The following is a 21,561-nucleotide window of genomic DNA, read 5'->3' on the forward strand; positions in this document are numbered from 1 at the left end:
ACAAAGTGGTGATGGTAACACAGTATCACCAGAGTTAACACAACAGTGTTCCCAAATTGCAACAATGATGAAAAAGTTTACTAATCCCAACTTAACCAAGAGAAATACAGGAAACCATACAAAAAATGAAACATCACCAGAAAGGTGGAAACAAACCAAATGCAAAGCAGTTCAGGGGAAAGGAACTCCATGTCCCCTGGGGGCAGACGGAGTTGCCGGCCTCCACGGTGAGCAGACAGGGATGGAGGCTGCAGAGCCGACCGCTCCCCTGGACGTGGTGTTTCCGGCAAGGGCTCTGGGTCTCTGTCCAGAGCGGGGGCTCGTTCTTCCTGCAGGGGCGGGTGAGTCATCGTCGGCGTCTGGGTGTTGCGCGGGAGCCAGGGCAGGCTCTCCCTGCCGAGGCGGTGACTCCTCCTCTGCCTCGGGTTCTCCTGCCAAAGCCCGAGCAGGTACAGGTGCACGTGGAGGTGGAGGTTCTGGCTGAGGGGGTGGGACATCAGTGCCTGGGGCTGGGGGTCCTGCAGGCACGGAGATCCGATCTGCCCGGTGTGCTGGCCAGTACCCAGCTGGCCTGGTGTCTCTGCGAGGGCAAGTCTCGGTTCTCCATCTGGCCTCGGTGGATCCCTGGGTCCTGCACCTGGAGCCACCACCTCTGTAGGGACAGGTCTGGGAAGTAGAGCCTGGTTCCAGTTGGAGGCCAGTGCTAGAGCCGGGGGAGAAGCAAAGTTTGCCCACAGGCCAGCCTTGGCATGTGCGTATCCCGGGACAGAAAGCTTCCAAGAGATTCCCAAAGAATACCCCGGGTCGGATGTCTTTTGGGACTGAAGTGTGCAAGATGGGGGTGGGGGTGTGAGGCCAGCGCTTGCTGCAGGCCCAGCAGCATCTTTCGGGGACTCGTCCCTGTGTAGCTCAGCACCCCCTCCCCACACACTCCCGTGCACCAGCCCCAGCGTCCTCACCTCTGTGCTCTGGCGTGCTGGGCTCCAGGTCCTCCTGCTGCCTCAGAGGCCGGGGTTCTCGGGACTCTGGGTCGGAGCCGGGTGTGCTGAGCTCCGTGGCAGCCTCAGACTGGGCCGCCGGGTGTATCCTGGGCGGTGTCTCGGCAGCAGGCCTTCCCCGCCTCCGCTTCGCCCCCGGTGGGGCTGATGCCTCCGTGGGCACGCTCACCTGGAGCCTGCACTGGGCCTCACGGGCGGGGGGGTGGTGCTCCGACCCCTCCCTCCGGGAGGTGGACGGGGTGTCCCCGTCCTCGGCCTCATCACGTGGGAAGCTCTGCAACGACAGTGACCGTCAGCCAGCCGTGCTGGGAGTTTTCCGAGCTGGGCCTGGCCAGTGGAGCCGCTGCTTCTGCCTGCTCGAACTTCTCTTCCCAGAAGGGTCAGAGACGTGTGTCTGCTCAGATCCCCACCCGGGAGGAAAGAGACCCACCTGAGGGTGTGAGGTCAGCCTGGGCGGCCGGCGCTGCCCGCACTCTCCCCATCCCACCCAGCCTGCTCTCCCCTGGGGTGTGGACACAACTTGTCCACAGGCTTCTGACCCCACATCCGCCTGGGCTTCCTTGAGGGAGACACACCCCGAGAAACCCGCATCCACACACACAGGCAAAGGACCCGGTGTTTCCGGGTGGCATGGGAGAGGTGGCCTGGCCCCGCCTGGGGCTCCCCGTGTTACCTTTCTGTTTCTCCGGGCAAAGGGCCAGAGGCCTCTCGGGGGTGCCCTGAGCCAACGTCGACAGGGTGCCCACGCACACTGCCTGTGAGCTTTCCTGAGGCCCCGGCCTCTGGGCAGGGGCAAACAGCAGAACATCCTGGCAGCAAGTGATCTGGCTGGGGGCTCCTCTCCGCTCTGGAGGCCTGGATACCCGGGTTGCGGGTTCTGTTGGGTTCTGTTGCCGGCAGGTGACATCATTTCCTGGGGTTCGTGCTGAGGTCCCTTCCCCAAAACTTCCCAAGGGAATCTCTGGGTTTCTGACTGCTCGACCACCCCCCTTAGGCCATGTGCAGGCACAGTGACAGCCACACAGCCCAGCCCACAGCCCTGGGGAGGCCTGGGTGCAGCCAGGGCCTGAGCTCCGAGGACCCCGCTGCTCTCAGACCAGGCTCCTTCTTCTCATAAGTGGTGTGGCCCTGGACAAGCATATGCCCCTCAGGGTTTCCCCAGTCTCTCCATCTGCAGAGTGGGGGTCATTCTCCCATCTGTTTCCTAGGTCTGTCGGCCTACGAGCAGCTCCATGCCTCTCCACCTGGGGCCGATATCACGTGGAGCTTGTGCGCTGAGACTTCAGAAAGAAAGACGCCATCCAGGGCTGACACAGCACAGAATGGGGCAGAACGAGGCCTGGATGCGCCGTGGTACCCAGGAAAAGGCACTCCCCCTCCTGACTGTTTTGAGACCCCGCATGCAAGTTGGAGGACCGAAAGGAAGACTCGAAGGTCTCCCTCTCTTATAGAAAAGAGTAGCCAACTTTCTGGTCCTCTGTTTCCATTGAGATTCTGTTCAAGTGTCCCAGCTCGGCTTCTGCGGGTGGCTGAGCTTCTAATGGCTCCCTGCGTTCTTGTCTTTTCCTCTCCAAACCTTCCGTCCTTTTCCCCCTTCTGGGGTGGATGGGCGCTGTCATTGCTTCTACCTTCGAGACAGATTGATGAAAAGTCTGGACCATCGGCTCCTTTCCTCTCTTTGGTTCCGTGTCTCTCTCTGGCTGTGTCCCTCTCTTTTCCTTTCTCGATTCAGTCTGTGCCTTCCTCTTTCTCTCTCGTGTGTGGATGGATGGATGCTAGGAATGCCCATGTATATGATTAGATGAGGGTTATGTTTTAGGGATAGGTTAGAGGGAGAGAAAGGCTTTAGGTCGGAGTTGGTCATGGGGGAAGGGTCAAGGGTGGTGGTGGTGTTTCTTGGAATCTGAGTGCTGTGCATTCTTCGTCTCTTTCCATATGAACCCCTTCTCAGATACACCACTTGCAAGGAGTCTCTCATGTTCCGTTTCCTATCTTTTGCATTTGTGAATGCTTAGCTTCTCTGTTGTGAAGAGGTTCCATTGGATGGAAACCCATTGGTGTACTTGGTTTCCCTCTTCCCCTTACTTGAAGAGACCCATTTCTACCTCCGCCCAGCAAATGGCAAGGAGACTCTGATGTTAAGGAGCCTTTGACCTACGCTTCTTTCTAGCTATCTCATGACATCAGTCTTTAGGGTGAGGTTTTTCCCCGATATTGAGGTGGTGTGAGATCAAAACCAATAGCGTTCTTCAGATGTAGCTGTCTGGTTTTCCCATGGACATTGATTGAAGAGGCTTTCTTGTTCCCATTTGGATATTCTCCCCTTCTGTGTCAGAGATGAGTTGACCATGGATGCCGGGGTTTGTTTCTGGACCCTCAACTTTATTCCATCGATCTGGATCTGTGTGTGTTGTTGTATTCCCAATAGCATACCGTCCTGCTGCTGCCGCTGCGGCTAAGTCACTTCAGTCGTGTCTGACTCTGCGCGACCCCATGGCCTGCAGCCTACCAGGCTCCTCCGTCCAGGGCATTTTCCAGGCAAGAGTACTGGAGTGGGTCGCCATCGCCTTCTCCGATACTCTCCTGAGGATCCTAGTTTGGTCGTCTAATTTCCTTTCACACAACCTTGGATGTCCGTATCGGGGCTTTTTCGTCGGATTGTATTGACAATTTAGGCTCTTTTCTGTTTCCGTAACCCCTTTTGCAATTCTTTGTTCGGTGCGAAAATGCATTGGCATTTTGGGAGGAATAGCATCGAAGCTGTGGATTGCCTTGTGGGGCTGTGACATCATTTTCCCAATAGGAATTCTTTCAAGCCCTGAGCACAGCTTCTCTTTCCAGTGATTGGTGTGGGCTTGATCTTCTTTCTTCCATCTCTCGCCGTTTTGTGAGAACAGGTCCTTCCTTCCCTTCTGGGTTAGATGGACTCGTGGGTATCACTTCAGTGAATGGCATTGTCAGTGGGGGTGATAATTCCCTTCTCATTGGAAGACTTTGCTGTGAGTATTAGAAGTGCAAGTGATTTCTCTTCCCCTTCCTCCCTGTCCATCTCTCAGAGCCACCGGGAAACAGAGGCCTCATCCAGGGTCACACAGGCCTGAGGGAGTGCAACTAGACTGTTGTTTCTTCAGGCCCTCAGTGCTGGACATCATCCGGGATACTCTGTGTGTGTCTTCCTCAGTCTGGTGTCCCTTCAGACCTTTCCCTAGTTTTCACAGGCTTGTTGTGTTGGTGTTCTTTGTCTGTTTGGAGACACGTCCTTGAGAAGCTTTGTGTTTCCACTCATTCGTCTCGCGATGTATGACCTGTCTTTTGCTTTTGTAATGAGGTCTTGCCCACAGTAGATATCTTTGATTTTGCAAAGTCCACTGTATTCTCTGGGTTGTTTTGTGGACTGCCTTTTAGTTTTGTGTGTGAAGACTCAAAGCACGTGTCCGGTTTCTGCTCATTGTTCTTCTAGATTTGTGACAAGTTTTCATGGAAACTTTGTCTAGGGATAACTGGAAGTGAACTCGGTGTAAGGTGTCAAGCCTCCATCTCCATTCATGTCATGCCCTGCAGTTTCCAATTCCCTGTTCCTGAGTGGTTTTGGAGACCTTGTGGGAAGTTTGGTTGCATCGGAGTTTGCATTTCCACCTTGAGTAGATAGATTCACACTGTTCTGCCCTCAGGGACACTGTCAAGGGGGAGTGAGGAGCAGCCTGCACTTCCAGCAGTGACCACACGGTGGGGCGAGTGCTGCTCTCCCCTCTGGGAGCCCCAGGCCACAGGCATCCCAGTGAGGAGCCAGCTCTGTGCTCAGCTGAAAGGAGTTAGTCTCTCAGGAGCCTCTGAGCCCTTGCCTTTGGATCACCCAGGGTGGGCATTTACTGTGACAGAAAAAAATTGCCCTGAATTCCATGGACGGAAGAGCCTGGCTGTGTAGAGTTCGTGAGTTGCCGTGAATCAGACACAACTGAGGACACAAAAACTCAATAGACTAAAACACTGTTTGGGGGTGGGGGGAGTGAAAGGGGGTGATGTGGGGTTTTTTGTCTTATATAATAGCCAAGGGAAATCTAGTTTAAACCTAAATTCACATAGATGGGAAAGGTATAGCTCTCCGTCACCCTATTAAAAAAAAAAAAAAAAAGACTTAACTTTTCTGAAAGTTTATTTAGTAGCTTCCTTGAGCAGTTCATTGTGAAGCATTTTTTTTTTTTCTGTGACATTGGCCTCATTAAAAAGTACGGTTTGCCTTTACTGGATAATTTTGTTCATTGGTTTGTTAGGGAATCTTGGTAATATTTGAGTTTCCTGGGGAGCATGGTCACATGACCTGGCCCTGGCCAATCGGTGCGTTCCACCTCCCTGGCCACTGTGATTGGCTCCGGACTGGGGCAGTGCCCAATCGGGGCCCAGGGCCGGGCCTGACGTTGGAAGCCAGGGGAAGACGAGCTCTCGTCCTGCTGGGGTAGGGGAAGGGGTGGGGCCGGGGGAGGTCAGGCTCCAGCAGTGGGAGGGGCTTGAGGTCCGCCTGCGGCAGTTGGTGACCTTCCTGCTCCCCTCAGGGCAGAGCCGCCGGCCTGAGAATGAGGGCGCTGCTGAGCCCAGGGGCTGGGATGGCCCGTTGCTGCTGTGGTCCCAGAGCTCCACCCGAGACCTGAGGGAGGCCGTCTGCCCGTGAGTCCTCTCCCGCTTGTCTGTCAGCTTGTTTGAAGCATGCTGGGTTTTCTGCCCAGCTGGCTAAGGGGAGTCCCTGGAAATGCAAGGGTGTGGGTTTTGGCAGACTTCAGGGAAGACATGCCAGATGAGCCTGGGAGACTCCAGCTTAATCTGGATTCAGGAGATATCTCTTCGGGCCAGCTAGTAATTGTAGGATAAGCCTAATGAGTCTTCACAGGATGAAGAGAGTAACGTGCCAAGGTAGCAATCGATGTCCTCCTTCGAGAGGATGAAGCTGGTGCTCAGAGAAGGGGGGAACTTGGCCACAGCAAGGAGGTGTGCACCCAGACAGAACCCCCAGATCCGGCCATTTGAGCTCAGGGAGGCCACTGGTGTGGCTTGTCCCTGTGGCAGGGGCCGAGGCACGCAGCCCACCCTGATTCCTGCGGGGGCCTGACTTGGGAAGTGCCATCTGGTAGCTTTGAGACTCACCAAACCAAATTGCACTGGAGAGGGGAAGGACACCTTTCCTTCATCCACCCCCCACCCCCGCCGGATTCCCACATACCCTGACCCCTTTCTCTGGATTTCGGAGCCATTTCCAGAGTCCCGCTCATATGACCTCATTCGAAGTGCACTGTGGACGAGCTGCCATCTGCAGCTGCTACCACAGCAGCCAAGGGCTTTAGCTCCCGAGTACCTCCCTTCCTTTGGAACTTGGGGGCCCTCTACTCCCCACTTGCACACCACAGACCTTTGCTGAGGATTGTGGGGACCCTCACTCAGTTTGCAGCACGTTGTAGCCATCCCTGTCCTCTCAATACCTCCCTTGCCACTCAGCTTGTGAGCTCCTTTGGAGCAGCGTGGCCCACCTGGCTGCAACGGAAGAGACACAGCTGACAGGGAAACAACAGCTTAGATCTGACAGCCGGAAAGCTCTGTCAAAAGGGACCTCCCTCTTCACACCGTAGAGGCTGTAGGAGCCGCCAGGGTTTGGGAACCAGTGCTGGGGCCAAAATGACTCCACAGCTGTTTTCCTTCCTGGGGAGGGTTCTGGCTCCAGTGGGAATGGCTCAAGTCTCCTAAGGTTCTGAAAGCCCACTGTGTGCAGATTCACGGTACACAGAGAGGAGAAGGTGGAGTCCTGCCCTGGAGGTGGGCACAGCTCACGGATGAGCCAGGCAGGCAGGCAGGCAGGCAGGGCATGAGAACACCTGAGCTGCCTTCATGAGTGAACGGTGTGGGGGCAGAGGAAGAGAAGCCGGTCTGCTCCCTCATGTGGTGCCCAGGGCAGGTTGTCCCCAGAGGAAACCCTTACGACGGTGAGGACTATCACTGCTGTTTCCCAAGGGGTTCCGTCGGTGCGTGTCTTCCCCGGAGTGGTCAGGCCGTCTCTAAAGTACACTGGCCATGGGCATTGCCTCTCCTTGGAACTTCCCATGTGTTTCTCTTTTTTATGGAACAGTGATTTTTCTAGAGGGGTTCTGGGCCACAAGGTTGTTGGGTCATTTTCTAGCCTTCTGTCGTGAAGAACGCTTTCCTGGGCGTTGGGGTGGTTTGTTGTTCCAGCTCCCTTTCTTGGCTTCTTTTGGGAGCTGGTGCAACAAGAGGAGCTCAGCCTCTGCCTTCTGGCTGAGATGTCACCCTTCAAACAGCAATGCCTGCCTGGAGATAATGATGGCATTTGCCAAAAGGGCTTCGTTTGGCACATGATATCTTGAAAGGACGTACACCGTCCTTTCAGCTATCAAAGGCTAGTTCAAATGACATAAAAATGAGAACTCTCCAATGGAGTCTTACAGTAGGTGGAGAGTCCGAAAAAAACTCCTTCAGTCATTTCACTGAGAGTCATTGATTGGGGACACCAAGAATATAGGAAGGAATGCAGAAAGAAAAGGTGAAGTTGTGTTCAGGATCGGGGGGAGGGATGAACAGGGCGTGCTTGCCTTGAATCCAGGCTTTGTTGGGGGGTGGGGCATAAAGATCGAACGGGTCTGAAACTACAAAGTGGTGATGGTAACACAGTATCACCAGAGTTACACAACAGTGTTCCCAAATTGCAACAATGATGAAAAAGTTTACTAATCCCAACTTAACCAAGAGAAATACAGGAAACCATACAAAAAATGAAACATCACCAGAAAGGTGGAAACAAACCAAATGCAAAGCAGTTCAGGGGAAAGGAACTCCATGTCCCCTGGGGGCAGACGGAGTTGCCGGCCTCCACGGTGAGCAGACAGGGCTGGAGGCTGCAGAGCCGACCGCTCCCCTGGACGTGGTGTTTCCGGCAAGGGCTCTGGGTCTCTGTCCAGAGCGGGGGCTCGTTCTTCCTGCAGGGGCGGGTGAGTCATCGTCGGCGTCTGGGTGTTGCGCGGGAGCCAGGGCAGGCTCTCCCTGCCGAGGCGGTGACTCCTCCTCTGCCTCGGGTTCTCCTGCCAAAGCCCGAGCAGGTACAGGTGCACGTGGAGGTGGAGGTTCTGGCTGAGGGGGTGGGACATCAGTGCCTGGGGCTGGGGGTCCTGCAGGCACGGAGATCCGATCTGCCCGGTGTGCTGGCCAGTACCCAGCTGGCCTGGTGTCTCTGCGAGGGCAAGTCTCGGTTCTCCATCTGGCCTCGGTGGATCCCTGGGTCCTGCACCTGGAGCCACCACCTCTGTAGGGACAGGTCTGGGAAGTAGAGCCTGGTTCCAGTTGGAGGCCAGTGCTAGAGCCGGGGGAGAAGCAAAGTTTGCCCACAGGCCAGCCTTGGCATGTGCGTATCCCGGGACAGAAAGCTTCCAAGAGATTCCCAAAGAATACCCCGGGTCGGATGTCTTTTGGGACTGAAGTGTGCAAGATGGGGGTGGGGGTGTGAGGCCAGCGCTTGCTGCAGGCCCAGCAGCATCTTTCGGGGACTCGTCCCTGTGTAGCTCAGCACCCCCTCCCCACACACTCCCGTGCACCAGCCCCAGCGTCCTCACCTCTGTGCTCTGGCGTGCTGGGCTCCAGGTCCTCCTGCTGCCTCAGAGGCCGGGGTTCTCGGGACTCTGGGTCGGAGCCGGGTGTGCTGAGCTCCGTGGCAGCCTCAGACTGGGCCGCCGGGTGTATCCTGGGCGGTGTCTCGGCAGCAGGCCTTCCCCGCCTCCGCTTCGCCCCCGGTGGGGCTGATGCCTCCGTGGGCACGCTCACCTGGAGCCTGCACTGGGCCTCACGGGCGGGGGGGTGGTGCTCCGACCCCTCCCTCCGGGAGGTGGACGGGGTGTCCCCGTCCTCGGCCTCATCACGTGGGAAGCTCTGCAACGACAGTGACCGTCAGCCAGCCGTGCTGGGAGTTTTCCGAGCTGGGCCTGGCCAGTGGAGCCGCTGCTTCTGCCTGCTCGAACTTCTCTTCCCAGAAGGGTCAGAGACGTGTGTCTGCTCAGATCCCCACCCGGGAGGAAAGAGACCCACCTGAGGGTGTGAGGTCAGCCTGGGCGGCCGGCGCTGCCCGCACTCTCCCCATCCCACCCAGCCTGCTCTCCCCTGGGGTGTGGACACAACTTGTCCACAGGCTTCTGACCCCACATCCGCCTGGGCTTCCTTGAGGGAGACACACCCCGAGAAACCCGCATCCACACACACAGGCAAAGGACCCGGTGTTTCCGGGTGGCATGGGAGAGGTGGCCTGGCCCCGCCTGGGGCTCCCCGTGTTACCTTTCTGTTTCTCCGGGCAAAGGGCCAGAGGCCTCTCGGGGGTGCCCTGAGCCAACGTCGACAGGGTGCCCACGCACACTGCCTGTGAGCTTTCCTGAGGCCCCGGCCTCTGGGCAGGGGCAAACAGCAGAACATCCTGGCAGCAAGTGATCTGGCTGGGGGCTCCTCTCCGCTCTGGAGGCCTGGATACCCGGGTTGCGGGTTCTGTTGGGTTCTGTTGCCGGCAGGTGACATCATTTCCTGGGGTTCGTGCTGAGGTCCCTTCCCCAAAACTTCCCAAGGGAATCTCTGGGTTTCTGACTGCTCGACCACCCCCCTTAGGCCATGTGCAGGCACAGTGACAGCCACACAGCCCAGCCCACAGCCCTGGGGAGGCCTGGGTGCAGCCAGGGCCTGAGCTCCGAGGACCCCGCTGCTCTCAGACCAGGCTCCTTCTTCTCATAAGTGGTGTGGCCCTGGACAAGCATATGCCCCTCAGGGTTTCCCCAGTCTCTCCATCTGCAGAGTGGGGGTCATTCTCCCATCTGTTTCCTAGGTCTGTCGGCCTACGAGCAGCTCCATGCCTCTCCACCTGGGGCCGATATCACGTGGAGCTTGTGCGCTGAGACTTCAGAAAGAAAGACGCCATCCAGGGCTGACACAGCACAGAATGGGGCAGAACGAGGCCTGGATGCGCCGTGGTACCCAGGAAAAGGCACTCCCCCTCCTGACTGTTTTGAGACCCCGCATGCAAGTTGGAGGACCGAAAGGAAGACTCGAAGGTCTCCCTCTCTTATAGAAAAGAGTAGCCAACTTTCTGGTCCTCTGTTTCCATTGAGATTCTGTTCAAGTGTCCCAGCTCGGCTTCTGCGGGTGGCTGAGCTTCTAATGGCTCCCTGCGTTCTTGTCTTTTCCTCTCCAAACCTTCCGTCCTTTTCCCCCTTCTGGGGTGGATGGGCGCTGTCATTGCTTCTACCTTCGAGACAGATTGATGAAAAGTCTGGACCATCGGCTCCTTTCCTCTCTTTGGTTCCGTGTCTCTCTCTGGCTGTGTCCCTCTCTTTTCCTTTCTCGATTCAGTCTGTGCCTTCCTCTTTCTCTCTCGTGTGTGGATGGATGGATGCTAGGAATGCCCATGTATATGATTAGATGAGGGTTATGTTTTAGGGATAGGTTAGAGGGAGAGAAAGGCTTTAGGTCGGAGTTGGTCATGGGGGAAGGGTCAAGGGTGGTGGTGGTGTTTCTTGGAATCTGAGTGCTGTGCATTCTTCGTCTCTTTCCATATGAACCCCTTCTCAGATACACCACTTGCAAGGAGTCTCTCATGTTCCGTTTCCTATCTTTTGCATTTGTGAATGCTTAGCTTCTCTGTTGTGAAGAGGTTCCATTGGATGGAAACCCATTGGTGTACTTGGTTTCCCTCTTCCCCTTACTTGAAGAGACCCATTTCTACCTCCGCCCAGCAAATGGCAAGGAGACTCTGATGTTAAGGAGCCTTTGACCTACGCTTCTTTCTAGCTATCTCATGACATCAGTCTTTAGGGTGAGGTTTTTCCCCGATATTGAGGTGGTGTGAGATCAAAACCAATAGCGTTCTTCAGATGTAGCTGTCTGGTTTTCCCATGGACATTGATTGAAGAGGCTTTCTTGTTCCCATTTGGATATTCTCCCCTTCTGTGTCAGAGATGAGTTGACCATGGATGCCGGGGTTTGTTTCTGGACCCTCAACTTTATTCCATCGATCTGGATCTGTGTGTGTTGTTGTATTCCCAATAGCATACCGTCCTGCTGCTGCCGCTGCGGCTAAGTCACTTCAGTCGTGTCTGACTCTGCGCGACCCCATGGCCTGCAGCCTACCAGGCTCCTCCGTCCAGGGCATTTTCCAGGCAAGAGTACTGGAGTGGGTCGCCATCGCCTTCTCCGATACTCTCCTGAGGATCCTAGTTTGGTCGTCTAATTTCCTTTCACACAACCTTGGATGTCCGTATCGGGGCTTTTTCGTCGGATTGTATTGACAATTTAGGCTCTTTTCTGTTTCCGTAACCCCTTTTGCAATTCTTTGTTCGGTGCGAAAATGCATTGGCATTTTGGGAGGAATAGCATCGAAGCTGTGGATTGCCTTGTGGGGCTGTGACATCATTTTCCCAATAGGAATTCTTTCAAGCCCTGAGCACAGCTTCTCTTTCCAGTGATTGGTGTGGGCTTGATCTTCTTTCTTCCATCTCTCGCCGTTTTGTGAGAACAGGTCCTTCCTTCCCTTCTGGGTTAGATGGACTCGTGGGTATCACTTCAGTGAATGGCATTGTCAGTGGGGGTGATAATTCCCTTCTCATTGGAAGACTTTGCTGTGAGTATTAGAAGTGCAAGTGATTTCTCTTCCCCTTCCTCCCTGTCCATCTCTCAGAGCCACCGGGAAACAGAGGCCTCATCCAGGGTCACACAGGCCTGAGGGAGTGCAACTAGACTGTTGTTTCTTCAGGCCCTCAGTGCTGGACATCATCCGGGATACTCTGTGTGTGTCTTCCTCAGTCTGGTGTCCCTTCAGACCTTTCCCTAGTTTTCACAGGCTTGTTGTGTTGGTGTTCTTTGTCTGTTTGGAGACACGTCCTTGAGAAGCTTTGTGTTTCCACTCATTCGTCTCGCGATGTATGACCTGTCTTTTGCTTTTGTAATGAGGTCTTTCCCACAGTAGATATCTTTGATTTTGCAAAGTCCACTGTATTCTCTGGGTTGTTTTGTGGACTGCCTTTTAGTTTTGTGTGTGAAGACTCAAAGCACGTGTCCGGTTTCTGCTCATTGTTCTTCTAGATTTGTGACAAGTTTTCATGGAAACTTTGTCTAGGGATAACTGGAAGTGAACTCGGTGTAAGGTGTCAAGCCTCCATCTCCATTCATGTCATGCCCTGCAGTTTCCAATTCCCTGTTCCTGAGTGGTTTTGGAGACCTTGTGGGAAGTTTGGTTGCATCGGAGTTTGCATTTCCACCTTGAGTAGATTCACACTGTTCTGCCCTCAGGGACACTGTCAAGGGGGAGTGAGGAGCAGCCTGCACTTCCAGCAGTGACCACACGGTGGGGCGAGTGCTGCTCTCCCCTCTGGGAGCCCCAGGCCACAGGCATCCCAGTGAGGAGCCAGCTCTGTGCTCAGCTGAAAGGAGTTAGTCTCTCAGGAGCCTCTGAGCCCTTGCCTTTGGATCACCCAGGGTGGGCATTTACTGTGACAGAAAAAAATTGCCCTGAATTCCATGGACGGAAGAGCCTGGCTGTGTAGAGTTCGTGAGTTGCCGTGAATCAGACACAACTGAGGACACAAAAACTCAATAGACTAAAACACTTTTTGGGGGTGGGGGGAGTGAAAGGGGGTGATGTGGGGTTTTTTTGTCTTATATAATAGCCAAGGGAAATCTAGTTTAAACCTAAATTCACATAGATGGGAAAGGTATAGCTCTCCGTCACCCTATTAAAACAAAAAAAAAAAAAACGACTTAACTTTTCTGAAAGTTTATTTAGTAGCTTCCTTGAGCAGTTCATTGTGAAGCTTTTTTTTTTTTTTTTCTGTGACATTGGCCTCATTAAAAAGTACGGTTTGCCTTTACTGGATAATTTTGTTCATTGGTTTGTTAGGGAATCTTGGTAATATTTGAGTTTCCTGGGGAGCATGGTCACATGACCTGGCCCTGGCCAATCGGTGCGTTCCACCTCCCTGGCCACTGTGATTGGCTCCGGACTGGGGCAGTGCCCAATCGGGGCCCAGGGCCGGGCCTGACGTTGGAAGCCAGGGGAAGACGAGCTCTCGTCCTGCTGGGGTAGGGGAAGGGGTGGGGCCGGGGGAGGTCAGGCTCCAGCAGTGGGAGGGGCTTGAGGTCCGCCTGCGGCAGTTGGTGACCTTCCTGCTCCCCTCAGGGCAGAGCCGCCGGCCTGAGAATGAGGGTGCTGCTGAGCCCAGGGGCTGGGATGGCCCGTTGCCGCTGTGGTCCCAGAGCTCCACCCGAGACCTGAGGGAGGCCGTCTGCCCGTGAGTCCTCTCCCGCTTGTCTGTCAGCTTGTTTGAAGCATGCTGGGTTTTCTGCCCAGCTGGCTAAGGGGAGTCCCTGGAAATGCAAGGGTGTGGGTTTTGGCAGACTTCAGGGAAGACATGCCAGATGAGCCTGGGAGACTCCAGCTTAATCTGGATTCAGGAGATATCTCTTCGGGCCAGCTAGTAATTGTAGGATAAGCCTAATGAGTCTTCACAGGATGAAGAGAGTAACGTGCCAAGGTAGCAATCGATGTCCTCCTTCGAGAGGATGAAGCTGGTGCTCAGAGAAGGGGGGAACTTGGCCACAGCAAGGAGGTGTGCACCCAGACAGAACCCCCAGATCCGGCCATTTGAGCTCAGGGAGGCCACTGGTGTGGCTTGTCCCTGTGGCAGGGGCCGAGGCACGCAGCCCACCCTGATTCCTGCGGGGGCCTGACTTGGGAAGTGCCATCTGGTAGCTTTGAGACTCACCAAACCAAATTGCACTGGAGAGGGGAAGGACACCTTCCTTCATCCACCCCCCACCCCCGCCGGATTCCCACATACCCTGACCCCTTTCTCTGGATTTCGGAGCCATTTCCAGAGTCCCGCTCATATGACCTCATTCGAAGTGCACTGTGGACGAGCTGCCATCTGCAGCTGCTACCACAGCAGCCAAGGGCTTTAGCTCCCGAGTACCTCCCTTCCTTTGGAACTTGGGGGCCCTCTACTCCCCACTTGCACACCACAGACCTTTGCTGAGGATTGTGGGGACCCTCACTCAGTTTGCAGCACGTTGTAGCCATCCCTGTCCTCTCAATACCTCCCTTGCCACTCAGCTTGTGAGCTCCTTTGGAGCAGCGTGGCCCACCTGGCTGCAACGGAAGAGACACAGCTGACAGGGAAACAACAGCTTAGATCTGACAGCCGGAAAGCTCTGTCAAAAGGGACCTCCCTCTTCACACCGTAGAGGCTGTAGGAGCCGCCAGGGTTTGGGAACCAGTGCTGGGGCCAAAATGACTCCACAGCTGTTTTCCTTCCTGGGGAGGGTTCTGGCTCCAGTGGGAATGGCTCAAGTCTCCTAAGGTTCTGAAAGCCCACTGTGTGCAGATTCACGGTACACAGAGAGGAGAAGGTGGAGTCCTGCCCTGGAGGTGGGCACAGCTCACGGATGAGCCAGGCAGGCAGGCAGGCAGGCAGGGCCTGAGAACACCTGAGCTGCCTTCATGAGTGAACGGTGTGGGGGCAGAGGAAGAGAAGCCGGTCTGCTCCCTCATGTGGTGCCCAGGGCAGGTTGTCCCCAGAGGAAACCCTTACGACGGTGAGGACTATCACTGCTGTTTCCCAAGGGGTTCCGTCGGTGCGTGTCTTCCCCGGAGCGGTCAGGCCGTCTCTAAAGTACACTGGCCATGGGCATTGCCTCTCCTTGGAACTTCCCATGTGTTTCTCTTTTTTATGGAACAGTGATTTTTCTAGAGGGGTTCTGGGCCACAAGGTTGTTGGGTCATTTTCTAGCCTTCTGTCGTGAAGAACGCTTTCCTGGGCGTTGGGGTGGTTTGTTGTTCCAGCTCCCTTTCTTGGCTTCTTTTGGGAGCTGGTGCAACAAGAGGAGCTCAGCCTCTGCCTTCTGGCTGAGATGTCACCCTTCAAACAGCAATGCCTGCCTGGAGATAATGATGGCATTTGCCAAAAGGGCTTCGTTTGGCACATGATATCTTGAAAGGACGTACACCGTCCTTTCAGCTATCAAAGGCTAGTTCAAATGACATAAAAATGAGAACTCTCCAATGGAGTCTTACAGTAGGTGGAGAGTCCGAAAAAAACTCCTTCAGTCATTTCACTGAGAGTCATTGATTGGGGACACCAAGAATATAGGAAGGAATGCAGAAAGAAAAGGTGAAATTGTGTTCAGGATCGGGGGGAGGGATGAACAGGGCGTGCTTGCCTTGAATCCAGGCTTTGTTGGGGGGTGGGGCATAAAGATCGAACGGGTCTGAAACTACAAAGTGGTGATGGTAACACAGTATCACCAGAGTTACACAACAGTGTTCCCAAATTGCAACAATGATGAAAAAGTTTACTAATCCCAACTTAACCAAGAGAAATACAGGAAACCATACAAAAAATGAAACATCACCAGAAAGGTGGAAACAAACCAAATGCAAAGCAGTTCAGGGGAAAGGAACTCCATGTCCCCTGGGGGCAGACGGAGTTGCCGGCCTCCACGGTGAGCAGACAGGGATGGAGGCTGCAGAGCCGACCGCTCCCCTGGACGTGGTGTTTCCGGCAAGGGCTCTGGGTCTCTGTCCAGAGCGGGGGCTCGTTCTTCCTGCAGGGGCGGGTGAGTCATCGTCGGCGTCTGGGTGTTGCGCGGGAGCCAGGGCAGGCTCTCCCTGCCGAGGCGGTGACTCCTCCTCTGCCTCGGGTTCTCCTGCCAAAGCCCGAGCAGGTACAGGTGTACGTGGAGGTGGAGGTTCTGGCTGAGGGGGTGGGACATCAGTGCCTGGGGCTGGGGGTCCTGCAGGCACGGAGATCCGATCTGCCCGGTGTGCTGGCCAGTACCCAGCTGGCCTGGTGTCTCTGCGAGGGCAAGTCTCGGTTCTCCATCTGGCCTCGGTGGATCCCTGGGTCCTGCACCTGGAGCCACCACCTCTGTAGGGACAGGTCTGGGAAGTAGAGCCTGGTTCCAGTTGGAGGCCAGTGCTAGAGCCGGGGGAGAAGCAAAGTTTGCCCACAGGCCAGCCTTGGCATGTGCGTATCCCGGGACAGAAAGCTTCCAAGAGATTCCCAAAGAATACCCCGGGTCGGATGTCTTTTGGGACTGAAGTGTGCAAGATGGGGGTGGGGGTGTGAGGCCAGCGCTTGCTGCAGGCCCAGCAGCATCTTTCGGGGACTCGTCCCTGTGTAGCTCAGCACCCCCTCCCCACACACTCCCGTGCACCAGCCCCAGCGTCCTCACCTCTGTGCTCTGGCGTGCTGGGCTCCAGGTCCTCCTGCTGCCTCAGAGGCCGGGGTTCTCGGGACTCTGGGTCGGAGCCGGGTGTGCTGAGCTCCGTGGCAGCCTCAGACTGGGCCGCCGGGTGTATCCTGGGCGGTGTCTCGGCAGCAGGCCTTCCCCGCCTCCGCTTCGCCCCCGGTGGGGCTGATGCCTCCGTGGGCACGCTCACCTGGAGCCTGCACTGGGCCTCACGGGCGGGGGGGTGGTGCTCCGACCCCTCCCTCCGGGAGGTGGACGGGGTGTCCCCGTCCTCGGCCTCATCACGTGGGAAGCTCTGCAACGACAGTGACCGTCAGCCAGCCGTGCTGGGAGTTTTCCGAGCTGGGCCTGGCCAGTGGAGCCGCTGCTTCTGCCTGCTCGAACTTCTCTTCCCAGAAGGGTCAGAGACGTGTGTCTGCTCAGATCCCCACCCGGGAGGAAAGAGACCCACCTGAGGGTGTGAGGTCAGCCTGGGCGGCCGGCGCTGCCCGCACTCTCCCCATCCCACCCAGCCTGCTCTCCCCTGGGGTGTGGACACAACTTGTCCACAGGCTTCTGACCCCACATCCGCCTGGGCTTCCTTGAGGGAGACACACCCCGAGAAACCCGCATCCACACACACAGGCAAAGGACCCGGTGTTTCCGGGTGGCATGGGAGAGGTGGCCTGGCCCCGCCTGGGGCTCCCCGTGTTACCTTTCTGTTTCTCCGGGCAAAGGGCCAGAGGCCTCTCGGGGGTGCCCTGAGCCAACGTCGACAGGGTGCCCACGCACACTGCCTGTGAGCTTTCCTGAGGCCCCGGCCTCTGGGCAGGGGCAAACAGCAGAACATCCTGGCAGCAAGTGATCTGGCTGGGGGCTCCTCTCCGCTCTGGAGGCCTGGATACCCGGGTTGCGGGTTCTGTTGGGTTCTGTTGCCGGCAGGTGACATCATTTCCTGGGGTTCGTGCTGAGGTCCCTTCCCCAAAACTTCCCAAGGGAATCTCTGGGTTTCTGACTGCTCGACCACCCCCCTTAGGCCATGTGCAGGCACAGTGACAGCCACACAGCCCAGCCCACAGCCCTGGGGAGGCCTGGGTGCAGCCAGGGCCTGAGCTCCGAGGACCCCGCTGCTCTCAGACCAGGCTCCTTCTTCTCATAAGTGGTGTGGCCCTGGACAAGCATATGCCCCTCAGGGTTTCCCCAGTCTCTCCATCTGCAGAGTGGGGGTCATTCTCCCATCTGTTTCCTAGGTCTGTCGGCCTACGAGCAGCTCCATGCCTCTCCACCTGGGGCCGATATCACGTGGAGCTTGTGCGCTGAGACTTCAGAAAGAAAGACGCCATCCAGGGCTGACACAGCACAGAATGGGGCAGAACGAGGCCTGGATGCGCCGTGGTACCCAGGAAAAGGCACTCCCCCTCCTGACTGTTTTGAGACCCCGCATGCAAGTTGGAGGACCGAAAGGAAGACTCGAAGGTCTCCCTCTCTTATAGAAAAGAGTAGCCAACTTTCTGGTCCTCTGTTTCCATTGAGATTCTGTTCAAGTGTCCCAGCTCGGCTTCTGCGGGTGGCTGAGCTTCTAATGGCTCCCTGCGTTCTTGTCTTTTCCTCTCCAAACCTTCCGTCCTTTTCCCCCTTCTGGGGTGGATGGGCGCTGTCATTGCTTCTACCTTCGAGACAGATTGATGAAAAGTCTGGACCATCGACTCCTTTCCTCTCTTTGGTTCCGTGTCTCTCTCTGGCTGTGTCCCTCTCTTTTCCTTTCTCGATTCAGTCTGTGCCTTCCTCTTTCTCTCTCGTGTGTGGATGGATGGATGCTAGGAATGCCCATGTATATGATTAGATGAGGGTTATGTTTTAGGGATAGGTTAGAGGGAGAGAAAGGCTTTAGGTCGGAGTTGGTCATGGGGGAAGGGTCAAGGGTGGTGGTGGTGTTTCTTGGAATCTGAGTGCTGTGCATTCTTCGTCTCTTTCCATATGAACCCCTTCTCAGATACACCACTTGCAAGGAGTCTCTCATGTTCCGTTTCCTATCTTTTGCATTTGTGAATGCTTAGCTTCTCTGTTGTGAAGAGGTTCCATTGGATGGAAACCCATTGGTGTACTTGGTTTCCCTCTTCCCCTTACTTGAAGAGACCCATTTCTACCTCCGCCCAGCAAATGGCAAGGAGACTCTGATGTTAAGGAGCCTTTGACCTACGCTTCTTTCTAGCTATCTCATGACATCAGTCTTTAGGGTGAGGTTTTTCCCCGATATTGAGGTGGTGTGAGATCAAAACCAATAGCGTTCTTCAGATGTAGCTGTCTGGTTTTCCCATGGACATTGATTGAAGAGGCTTTCTTGTTCCCATTTGGATATTCTCCCCTTCTGTGTCAGAGATGAGTTGACCATGGATGCCGGGGTTTGTTTCTGGACCCTCAACTTTATTCCATCGATCTGGATCTGTGTGTGTTGTTGTATTCCCAATAGCATACCGTCCTGCTGCTGCCGCTGCGGCTAAGTCACTTCAGTCGTGTCTGACTCTGCGCGACCCCATGGCCTGCAGCCTACCAGGCTCCTCCGTCCAGGGCATTTTCCAGGCAAGAGTACTGGAGTGGGTCGCCATCGCCTTCTCCGATACTCTCCTGAGGATCCTAGTTTGGTCGTCTGATTTCCTTTCACACAACCTTGGATGTCCGTATCGGGGCTTTTTCGTCGGATTGTATTGACAATTTAGGCTCTTTTCTGTTTCCGTAACCCCTTTTGCAATTCTTTGTTCGGTGCGAAAATGCATTGGCATTTTGGGAGGAATAGCATCGAAGCTGTGGATTGCCTTGTGGGGCTGTGACATCATTTTCCCAATAGGAATTCTTTCAAGCCCTGAGCACAGCTTCTCTTTCCAGTGATTGGTGTGGGCTTGATCTTCTTTCTTCCATCTCTCGCCGTTTTGTGAGAACAGGTCCTTCCTTCCCTTCTGGGTTAGATGGACTCGTGGGTATCACTTCAGTGAATGGCATTGTCAGTGGGGGTGATAATTCCCTTCTCATTGGAAGACTTTGCTGTGAGTATTAGAAGTGCAAGTGATTTCTCTTCCCCTTCCTCCCTGTCCATCTCTCAGAGCCACCGGGAAACAGAGGCCTCATCCAGGGTCACACAGGCCTGAGGGAGTGCAACTAGACTGTTGTTTCTTCAGGCCCTCAGTGCTGGACATCATCCGGGATACTCTGTGTGTGTCTTCCTCAGTCTGGTGTCCCTTCAGACCTTTCCCTAGTTTTCACAGGCTTGTTGTGTTGGTGTTCTTTGTCTGTTTGGAGACACGTCCTTGAGAAGCTTTGTGTTTCCACTCATTCGTCTCGCGATGTATGACCTGTCTTTTGCTTTTGTAATGAGGTCTTTCCCACAGTAGATATCTTTGATTTTGCAAAGTCCACTGTATTCTCTGGGTTGTTTTGTGGACTGCCTTTTAGTTTTGTGTGTGAAGACTCAAAGCACGTGTCCGGTTTCTGCTCATTGTTCTTCTAGATTTGTGACAAGTTTTCATGGAAACTTTGTCTAGGGATAACTGGAAGTGAACTCGGTGTAAGGTGTCAAGCCTCCATCTCCATTCATGTCATGCCCTGCAGTTTCCAATTCCCTGTTCCTGAGTGGTTTTGGAGACCTTGTGGGAAGTTTGGTTGCATCGGAGTTTGCATTTCCACCTTGAGTAGATTCACACTGTTCTGCCCTCAGGGACACTGTCAAGGGGGAGTGAGGAGCAGCCTGCACTTCCAGCAGTGACCACACGGTGGGGCGAGTGCTGCTCTCCCCTCTGGGAGCCCCAGGCCACAGGCATCCCAGTGAGGAGCCAGCTCTGTGCTCAGCTGAAAGGAGTTAGTCTCTCAGGAGCCTCTGAGCCCTTGCCTTTGGATCACCCAGGGTGGGCATTTACTGTGACAGAAAAAAATTGCCCTGAATTCCATGGACGGAAGAGCCTGGCTGTGTAGAGTTCGTGAGTTGCCGTGAATCAGACACAACTGAGGACACAAAAACTCAATAGACTAAAACACTTTTTGGGGGTGGGGGGAGTGAAAGGGGGTGATGTGGGGTTTTTTTGTCTTATATAATAGCCAAGGGAAATCTAGTTTAAACCTAAATTCACATAGATGGGAAAGGTATAGCTCTCCGTCACCCTATTAAAACAAAAAAAAAAAAAACGACTTAACTTTTCTGAAAGTTTATTTAGTAGCTTCCTTGAGCAGTTCATTGTGAAGCTTTTTTTTTTTTTTTCTGTGACATTGGCCTCATTAAAAAGTACGGTTTGCCTTTACTGGATAATTTTGTTCATTGGTTTGTTAGGGAATCTTGGTAATATTTGAGTTTCCTGGGGAGCATGGTCACATGACCTGGCCCTGGCCAATCGGTGCGTTCCACCTCCCTGGCCACTGTGATTGGCTCCGGACTGGGGCAGTGCCCAATCGGGGCCCAGGGCCGGGCCTGACGTTGGAAGCCAGGGGAAGACGAGCTCTCGTCCTGCTGGGGTAGGGGAAGGGGTGGGGCCGGGGGAGGTCAGGCTCCAGCAGTGGGAGGGGCTTGAGGTCCGCCTGCGGCAGTTGGTGACCTTCCTGCTCCCCTCAGGGCAGAGCCGCCGGCCTGAGAATGAGGGTGCTGCTGAGCCCAGGGGCTGGGATGGCCCGTTGCTGCTGTGGTCCCAGAGCTCCACCCGAGACCTGAGGGAGGCCGTCTGCCCGTGAGTCCTCTCCCGCTTGTCTGTCAGCTTGTTTGAAGCATGCTGGGTTTTCTGCCCAGCTGGCTAAGGGGAGTCCCTGGAAATGCAAGGGTGTGGGTTTTGGCAGACTTCAGGGAAGACATGCCAGATGAGCCTGGGAGACTCCAGCTTAATCTGGATTCAGGAGATATCTCTTCGGGCCAGCTAGTAATTGTAGGATAAGCCTAATGAGTCTTCACAGGATGAAGAGAGTAACGTGCCAAGGTAGCAATCGATGTCCTCCTTCGAGAGGATGAAGCTGGTGCTCAGAGAAGGGGGGAACTTGGCCACAGCAAGGAGGTGTGCACCCAGACAGAACCCCCAGATCCGGCCATTTGAGCTCAGGGAGGCCACTGGTGTGGCTTGTCCCTGTGGCAGGGGCCGAGGCACGCAGCCCACCCTGATTCCTGCGGGGGCCTGACTTGGGAAGTGCCATCTGGTAGCTTTGAGACTCACCAAACCAAATTGCACTGGAGAGGGGAAGGACACCTTCCTTCATCCACCCCCCACCCCCGCCGGATTCCCACATACCCTGACCCCTTTCTCTGGATTTCGGAGCCATTTCCAGAGTCCCGCTCATATGACCTCATTCG

The 21,561-nt window shown here is 55.1% G+C and overlaps 3 protein-coding genes and 1 long non-coding RNA gene across 5 annotated transcripts in view; 1 reads left to right on the plus strand and 3 right to left on the minus strand.

The window, feature by feature from the left end:
- Positions 1-56: 56 nt before the first annotated feature.
- LOC145513931 (uncharacterized) lies at positions 57-1,847 on the minus strand. 2 transcript variants are annotated; one of them, XM_081510989.1, is made up of 3 exons: positions 1,672-1,847; positions 960-1,272; positions 57-652 (listed from the first exon to the last, which is right to left on the minus strand). In XM_081510989.1, exons 1-3 carry the CDS (start codon positions 1,804-1,806, stop codon positions 81-83), a joined length of 1,020 nt encoding a protein of 339 aa, XP_081367115.1. In that variant the 5' UTR covers positions 1,807-1,847; the 3' UTR covers positions 57-80. The 2 variants fall into 2 exon arrangements, with proteins under 2 accessions (XP_081367115.1, XP_081367114.1); XM_081510988.1 differs by having other exon boundaries at positions 57-703.
- A 5,852-nt stretch (positions 1,848-7,699) lies between these two features.
- Positions 7,700-12,767, minus strand: LOC145513956 (uncharacterized). Its single transcript, XM_081511034.1, has 3 exons — positions 9,315-12,767; positions 8,603-8,915; positions 7,700-8,346 (listed from the first exon to the last, which is right to left on the minus strand). Exons 1-3 carry the CDS (start codon positions 9,549-9,551, stop codon positions 7,724-7,726), a joined length of 1,173 nt encoding a protein of 390 aa, XP_081367160.1. The 5' UTR covers positions 9,552-12,767; the 3' UTR covers positions 7,700-7,723.
- A 404-nt stretch (positions 12,768-13,171) lies between these two features.
- The window catches only part of LOC145513990 (uncharacterized), a 93,714-nt gene continuing 85,324 nt past the window's right edge, over positions 13,172-21,561 (plus strand). Inside the window, exons 1-2 of the long non-coding RNA XR_014059793.1 lie at positions 13,172-13,306; positions 20,839-20,950. This is a non-coding gene — a long non-coding RNA (uncharacterized LOC145513990). The remainder of the gene's footprint in view (positions 13,307-20,838; positions 20,951-21,561) is intronic.
- On the minus strand, positions 15,345-20,412 carry LOC145513957 (uncharacterized). The gene is made up of 3 exons (XM_081511035.1): positions 16,960-20,412; positions 16,248-16,560; positions 15,345-15,991 (listed from the first exon to the last, which is right to left on the minus strand). The coding sequence occupies exons 1-3, from the start codon at positions 17,194-17,196 to the stop codon at positions 15,369-15,371; spliced, it is 1,173 nt and encodes a 390-aa protein (XP_081367161.1). The 5' UTR covers positions 17,197-20,412; the 3' UTR covers positions 15,345-15,368.

Source organism: Giraffa tippelskirchi, chromosome 7 (assembly GCF_054371585.1).
Source record: "Giraffa tippelskirchi isolate mGirTip1 chromosome 7, T2T-mGirTip1v1.2.pri, whole genome shotgun sequence".
Classification (NCBI taxonomy): Eukaryota; Metazoa; Chordata; class Mammalia; order Artiodactyla; family Giraffidae; genus Giraffa; species Giraffa tippelskirchi.

Bases quoted from the DNA above. Each gene is read 5' to 3' on its own strand.
- LOC145513931 (XM_081510988.1), bottom strand. From the start codon at position 1,806: ATGTTCTGCTGTTTGCCCCTGCCCAGAGGCCGGGGCCTCAGGAAAGCT. The intron at 1,273-1,671 runs GTAACACGGGGA...CTGTCGTTGCAG, and splicing joins TTGCCCGGAGAAACAGAAAG to AGCTTCCCACGTGATGAGGC. The intron at 704-959 runs GTGAGGACGCTG...CCCCGGCTCTAG, and splicing joins CAGCACGCCAGAGCACAGAG to CACTGGCCTCCAACTGGAAC.
- LOC145513956 (XM_081511034.1), bottom strand. From the start codon at position 9,551: ATGATGTCACCTGCCGGCAACAGAACCCAACAGAACCCGCAACCCGGG. The intron at 8,916-9,314 runs GTAACACGGGGA...CTGTCGTTGCAG, and splicing joins TTGCCCGGAGAAACAGAAAG to AGCTTCCCACGTGATGAGGC. The intron at 8,347-8,602 runs GTGAGGACGCTG...CCCCGGCTCTAG, and splicing joins CAGCACGCCAGAGCACAGAG to CACTGGCCTCCAACTGGAAC.
- LOC145513957 (XM_081511035.1), bottom strand. From the start codon at position 17,196: ATGATGTCACCTGCCGGCAACAGAACCCAACAGAACCCGCAACCCGGG. The intron at 16,561-16,959 runs GTAACACGGGGA...CTGTCGTTGCAG, and splicing joins TTGCCCGGAGAAACAGAAAG to AGCTTCCCACGTGATGAGGC. The intron at 15,992-16,247 runs GTGAGGACGCTG...CCCCGGCTCTAG, and splicing joins CAGCACGCCAGAGCACAGAG to CACTGGCCTCCAACTGGAAC.